The sequence below is a fragment of the Diadema antillarum genome, unplaced genomic scaffold (assembly GCF_040938485.1).
Source record: "Diadema antillarum isolate AM-2024a unplaced genomic scaffold, OU_Dant_1.0 scf00000032, whole genome shotgun sequence".
Taxonomy (NCBI): Eukaryota; Metazoa; Echinodermata; class Echinoidea; order Diadematoida; family Diadematidae; genus Diadema; species Diadema antillarum.
The window spans coordinates 375333-382064 of record NW_027270921.1 but is presented as its reverse complement, the minus strand read 5'-3'; the positions used below and the strand labels follow the sequence as shown (position 1 = coordinate 382064).

At 40.8% G+C, this 6732-nt stretch overlaps 1 protein-coding gene across 1 annotated transcript in view; it reads right to left on the bottom strand.

Moving 5' to 3' along the window:
- Window positions 1-587: 587 nt before the first annotated feature.
- Window positions 588-6732, bottom strand: part of LOC139742527 (PHD finger protein 12-like) — a 30636-nt gene continuing 24491 nt past the window's right edge. The window contains exons 11-16 of the mRNA XM_071653062.1: window positions 5895-6023; window positions 5171-5250; window positions 4155-4452; window positions 3130-3212; window positions 2334-2462; window positions 588-1748 (exon numbers count right to left, since the gene is read on the bottom strand). Coding sequence (XP_071509163.1) covers window positions 1266-1748; window positions 2334-2462; window positions 3130-3212; window positions 4155-4452; window positions 5171-5250; window positions 5895-6023 — 1202 coding nt within the window. The 3' untranslated portion in view covers window positions 588-1265. The remainder of the gene's footprint in view (window positions 1749-2333; window positions 2463-3129; window positions 3213-4154; window positions 4453-5170; window positions 5251-5894; window positions 6024-6732) is intronic.

Sequence of the window (6732 nt, the reverse complement as noted above, 5' to 3'; positions counted from 1 at the left end):
CGCACACAATAATGAGAACACATCTAGCTCCCATCCCCCCCCCCCCCCATTTTTGACGAGCAGAAGGGGAGATCCTCCATCTACATTCAAAGTTCTCAGCAGGAAAATCATCAAAAGCTGTAAGAAAGAAGTACGTTTACACTGTTGGCTGAATCGCTGTGCCCTCATAAATGAGAACTTGTTCTTCTACACTGTTGGGGTTCAGAAAAAGAAATGTGGGGTCAAGTTTTTCATGGAGGCAAAAACTTGCGTAAGCAAAGAAGTGCAAGCAACAAAAACTTGACTTTGCACACTACCCTTAACCAAAAGACAAATAGATAAAGCAGCACATCTGGAACTATGGACATATCATCAGGGCTTGACTTGCAAATGGTGAAACCCATTAGTGGGAGAACAGGGACAAAGAGAAACCAACTTCAACTTTAAGGCAACATGGAACATTTCCTTGCCTGTAAAAATGATGCAGCACTGGTCAGCATTCTGTCACCCTTGGGTGGTACAACATGATCATAATCCTAACACCATACTGGTAGTAAAAGGTATCAAGTGCCAAGTTAAACCAATTTCAGATTGCAATTTGTTGCTTTCTCTCAACTCACTGTATCTACGTGTCCAGCCAATAAAAATATTTCTTTTTATGGTTCCACAATAGTTGCAGTGATTAAAATTTGCTTAAGCAAAAGGGGGGTGGGAGAAGGGTGGAAGTTGGAACTGACCGTAACTTGTCTTCCTGCACTTTCACTAGATAACGGCAGAAAAATTAACTTAAATCTGTCTTTCATTCCAATCTTCATCTGCAATATGATTTTACACATTGGTCATGAACACATCATTGATTGCTATGTATGTTTTCAATATCAGAGAAATTGAAATCAAAATCAAAGTCACATCAAATCACTTTTCTTCAAATAATATTGACTGAAAAGAGTTGTTGTTCTCCGAGGACTAGGCACTGTCTTTGCCTAGACTAAAATGCATACACACAAATGGCACACACTGACTACTCTCATAGTACCTACACTTTGGCAATGAAGTGTAACATTTCATTTGAAAGCATTCTTCTTCTTCTTCTTCTTCGTCTTTTAAATGAGTACCATGCCTTTACTCCTGTGTGCAGACCAGCCGCACTACATGAGATATTGTTCCATTCAAGATGACAAGCAGACATGTTGCATGTAGGTGCCAGGCTTCAGGTACCAGTAATACAAGCAGCATGTCAAACTAGTTTCAGAGAAGGTGATGGCTATTGAAGATGAAGACTGCTCCTATAAGCTGTTCTGCCGTTGTAATGTTGACGCCGATTGTGATCTGACCAATGGCGACGGAACCGGCTTTTTGTTGGGTATCGTCGTGGCCGCCGGGGACGACAGATTGACCACCACCGACTTTTTGTTCTCGCCGACAGAGGGGGCAGTGTTGATGGCCGGCGGTGGCGGCGTGGTGGTGGTCGACGGCGCGCGCGTCGCATGGTCCGTAATACTGAATACAAAACTGAGGCAGCCCATCTTGATGTAGCTCCCGTGATGCAGCAGTGCCGTGCCCTCCCACCCTGCTTTGCTCCCACCGATGAGGTTGGCACCGCTGCCGTGGCAACCGCACGGCTTGGGGTTGCCGGCGGGCGTGGCACTCATGCGAGTGGGCCTCTCGGGCTCCTTGGGTGCCGGTGGCTTCTCCTCCGCCAGCCTCCTCTCGTAGTTGGCTCGTCTCTCGCTGAACCGCAACCGCTTCTTCTCAATGATCTTACGGATCTGCGTGCAAGAGAGATGAAGACGACAGATTGATAGAGGGAGCTAGCCTCTGGTCCTCAAGAAGAGAATGAGCTGGCTTTTCACATACATCTTTCCTACTTTGGGAGAGGGTCAGAGCAGGATGAGATTTGGGACTCCTTTGTTTGCTTACGCTATAAAGATAAGTCACATAACTAATTTAAGTATAGTGGAGTACTTGTAGTTCACCTGCAGTGCACTCCCGTTACAACGAACACGGTTATAACGAAATACTGGTTACACAGAAGTAAAAATTTAGGCCGCTACATTATCCGCTCTATGTTTTTTATTGTTTATTTTTTTGTTTATAACAAAATTTCGATATGACGAAGAAAAACTGTCAATACTGAGGACTTCGTTATAACGGGAGTCCACTATATCATATTCCTACCATGCAATTATAATGGCAGTAACTTTCATACAATCCATGTGACATCATTCAGTCTTTAGCTGATGTGTGTACGCACTGTGTGTTTGACTCTTGGGAGACAGATTAAGTTTCACATCAAACACTCCTGTAAAGAACTCTAGCTCACAGCCTCTGAAGCGCCGATACACAATACTCACATTCTTGACGAACGGTGCAGGTCTTGGCGGAGCAGACACGGGTTGCTCAGCCAGGTCGCACGAGTACAGGATGTTGTCCACACTGGTGCCGTACTCGCTGTAGTTCAACAACTCATATAACCTTGTTGTCTGGTAAAAAAGAAAAAATGTTTGAAGTAAGATTAAAAGATTCTGTCACCTGTAAGTAATACATCTTTTCACACCTGCAATTTTAACCAAGACATGAAACAGAAATGCAGCCAAAGTTCATTCTTACATTTAGGGTTCTTCTTTGCATTTTTGATGTAACCTATACAGGAGTTACTACTGACCAGTTTCAAATACAAACAAACAAAAAAAGAAAAAAAAATCTCAAACACATCAACTCACATATATAAGCCTAGAAAGAAAATTTCTCTAAGAACACTATTCTTTGTCAAGTTTTGTGTAACATCCCTGAAAGGTACATTTTGGCACTCAGCATTCACTCGCAATAAACAAAGTATCTATTCATGAACTGAAAAAAAACTCTCATCTGAAAGTCTTTGGGTCTGTTTTGTGACGATTGAGCATAAGTTGCAATAATTGCAGTTAACGCTCAATCTACTGAAAGTTATTCAAGGTTATCTTTTTTTTCTTGAAATCAAGCGTAAGTGTCTTTATGAAACAAGACTTACGCTCAATATTGAACTTATGATCGATTTACCAAGTCACACTTGATTAATTGAGCGTAAGGTCAAGCGCAACTATTCATGAAACATGCCCTTGGTCTGGTATGACTTGAGTGCATTAGCTGGGGTTTTTCTAGAGCCCTCACCTCATCATAGAATATACAGGCATGTTTGGGCGAGACATAGTTGCAGTGACCATAGTTTCCAAGCCAGACATCCATGTCACTAGCTGTAAATGAATTGACAAGAAACATTCATCATGTAATCAGATATTTGCTATTGAACAATATCTCTCTTTCTTGACAGACATAACACAAAGTTAAGTTTGACAGGATAAATATTCAGTGGATCTTATTTTATCAATAGATAAAATGATAAAATATTGTGCATACATCAGAACTTACCAATCGAAAGCTACATCGCTATCTTGTATTATAATGTGAGGTTTCCTGATTACTAATTTTCAACACTTTTGTTCACTTTGAAATCAAACAACTGTAATGGTACTTATGGAGAATTACACCATGCCCTTTAGTAGAATCACTTGGTTTGCTCATCTTGATAAGACACAAGTGTGACATTTTGAAAACTGGATCTTGTCTCATTCCAGTTTTCGAGTCATTGAGATAAAATAGCAAGCTATAGATCTGCGACATGAACGCTAAGACGATGTCAATTAGGCAAAAAATGGTGTTCTGCACATGTGCAAGACAGCTGTTTCCATTGTCCAACCTGGGGACCGTTTCATGAATCTTTTTGTCAGTGATTTACACCGACAACTGTTAAAAGCTACTGAAATCCTTGCGTCTGATTGGCTGATAGCAAATTTGTCGGTGAAAACCTCCGACAAACTCGTTGATGAAACGCCCCCCCAGGGAGGCTGCGTCGTCTTAGCGTTCACATCGCAGATCTAAAGCTTGCTATTACAAGAATTGACACAACACTGATACAATAACTAACCATTATGACAATTTCATCTCAAGTCATGACATGCCCGATGTCCCGAGAATAAATCAATTTGAGTTTGATTTCAAGTCATATAATACCACATAAGACTGATCACAAATTATACAATTTATCGATACCTACATTCAACAGACTACTGCCTGAAGTATCTAGCAGCACCTCAAGATTATCAGTTCAGTCTTTGCTTGAAATAAACGTGGCATACCTGATCCTATATGGAGCGCTCGATAGCACATTGGAACAGGTGCCATCAATCCCCGCCCACTCAGCGGACACACCATGGCTCTCGCCCGCACCTTGTGGCACGGCTTGGTGGCAGCTGCCACATCTGCACTTGAGACATGTGGCGCACTACTCACACCAAGGGTGACCCCTGCAGACGACGTATGCGCTGCAGCGGTACCCTGGGTAATGATTGTGGTGCCTGGCAAGCTCCCGGAAATGGATGCTGCGGCAGTCGTGGTTGTGGTGGTCTTCTTGTTGACAACCGTTGTATGTATTGTCTAAATAAAAAAAAGACACACCCGTAATCACTCGTAATTATCTGGTTAACTACGTAAGGATTCATTATACATTAATGTGTAAATTCATGAAATTTTTCTGTTGAGTTGTTTTATTGCAACAGATTGACAAATTGCCCTACATTGACGCAAATAAGCACCGAATTGATCAGCGGTGTAGTAGTAGCCATGACAAAAGAATCATAGGCATACATACTTGAGCAGGATTCAAATCTACAACCTCCTGATCTCTGGACAGGCGTCTTATCCACTAGACCACCGAGCTTCCGCCCAACATCCAGTGCTGGTTCTAATCCTTATAACATGCAGTCGGTACTGCGTAATTATTCAAATTCATGAAATTCTTCCGTCGCTTGTATTAAATCTTTTTTTTTTTTTAATGTTGATGTAGGGCAATTTGTCAATCGGGTACATTAATGAGTCCTCGATGCACAATTCCACCACTTGTAAAATTGTCTCACAAGCCCCAATGTGTGAAGTGCTATGCCTGTGAATTATATGGTATATAATAAGTACAATATTGCCAGCTGTCTCCAGACTGTCCAACTTAGTTTAATTTTTTATTTTTTTCACAGCCAGCAGAGAATACATACACAATTAGTTTTCAAATGCTTCCAACTTTGAATGGGAAGTGTTTCAGAAAGAGCCAATGGGCTGCATTATCCCCAAATCATGTCCCACACCTGTTGGGATGGCTTACCTTTGGTGGCAGTAGCTGCTGTAACCTCTGGAAGGCCAGGATCTGAACTAGTCTCTCATCAAGTCTACTTAGCTCTACATCTGGGTGGTAACAGATGGAGAGAAAGGAGAGAAGGGATTAACAAACACATCATAGGTTGGTAAGAGGCAGAGTGAGATTAAAGGTAAAATACTATTTCCATATGATTGCAGAAATTGTTGATTTTTGCTCTAAATTGGAGACATATTCATAGTTGTCAAGCATGTAGTCTTTCCTCAAGAAAGAAATGGAATGAGTTCCATGAAACAAGTCATAATAGTAACTAGTTTCAGGTGAATTGTACTTCATCAGGTTCCCGATTCATAAAGCTGTTTGTAAAGTTATGCACAACTTTACGACGATCTTAAATATGACAAGCCAAATGGGTTTTCAAATCATTGTTAATTTCAATAGCTAAAGTTGAAATTTGCAGATGATAATGATTATTCTTATATTTTAGTACACTATTTTAGTTGAATGTGTATTTTCGCCCCAATGTAGATGAAATATTGACATACTGTCATACTTTGTTAAAACGTAAGGGGAAAATTTTCATATTCTAGTTGTTTGTAAAGTAATGCGTAACTTTACAAACATCTTTATGAAACAGGGCCCAGAAATGCTAAATACAAAATTCATCACAAGATACACAATGTCCAAACACCACGACACAGTCCACGAGAGAGTCAGTGTATGAGAAACTCACCCCCAGTCCCATCAATGCATGCCTGCAGCGAGCTGTTCAGGTTGATGATAGCCGGTGAGGAGCTCAGCGTGGCAGGGGTGATCTTGGCTGTGACCGTGCCCGAGTTCAGGGGGGCTGGACTCAGCTTACCTATGGGACAGATGTGTGACATAATCTTGATTGCTGTCTCATTAAGGGAAGGGGTGGGGTGTTCTATGTGTTATATCAACATGTAAGTTGTACATGTAGGTAGGAAGGAAGATCAGAAGATGGATATTTCCTTGCTCACAGGTACTTTTGAAACTTTCTAGGCTCTAAACACTTTCATTTCTTTTCATTATCAATTCACAAAATATGACTTCTACCTACTTATTCTCCACAGTTCTGCTTACATATGCTCTAGTCTATAGGCGCTGCTTCTCAAAGTTCACATTATCATATTATTACTCTTCATTTTAGTACACTTTAGATACTCCTTACTTTGTTTATATATCTCCTTTTTTGTTATATTTTTTGGCAACTGATGTTGAGTTAAGATTCCAAGGACAAATGGTATGTGCACAATTTATAACATACGTAGTCTGAGACATATCCAGCCTGTTGGTACCACAGGTGTTATGTGTGTTGTAATATACCATGCTATCATAACAAAAGAGCTGCCAATTACTTGGTTTCTTGTTGAAACCCCATCGCTTGCAAGTGGGACGATCTGAAATGAACTTTCTAATATGGTGTGATAGGGATGTTATCCATGATTCTATTTTCTACAAGGCTGTGATGAAAACAGCAACAGCTATTTCACTCTTCTCTCTCTTCTGGACCACTTTGTAATGCTCAGAGAAAAAATTTTCAGACATTG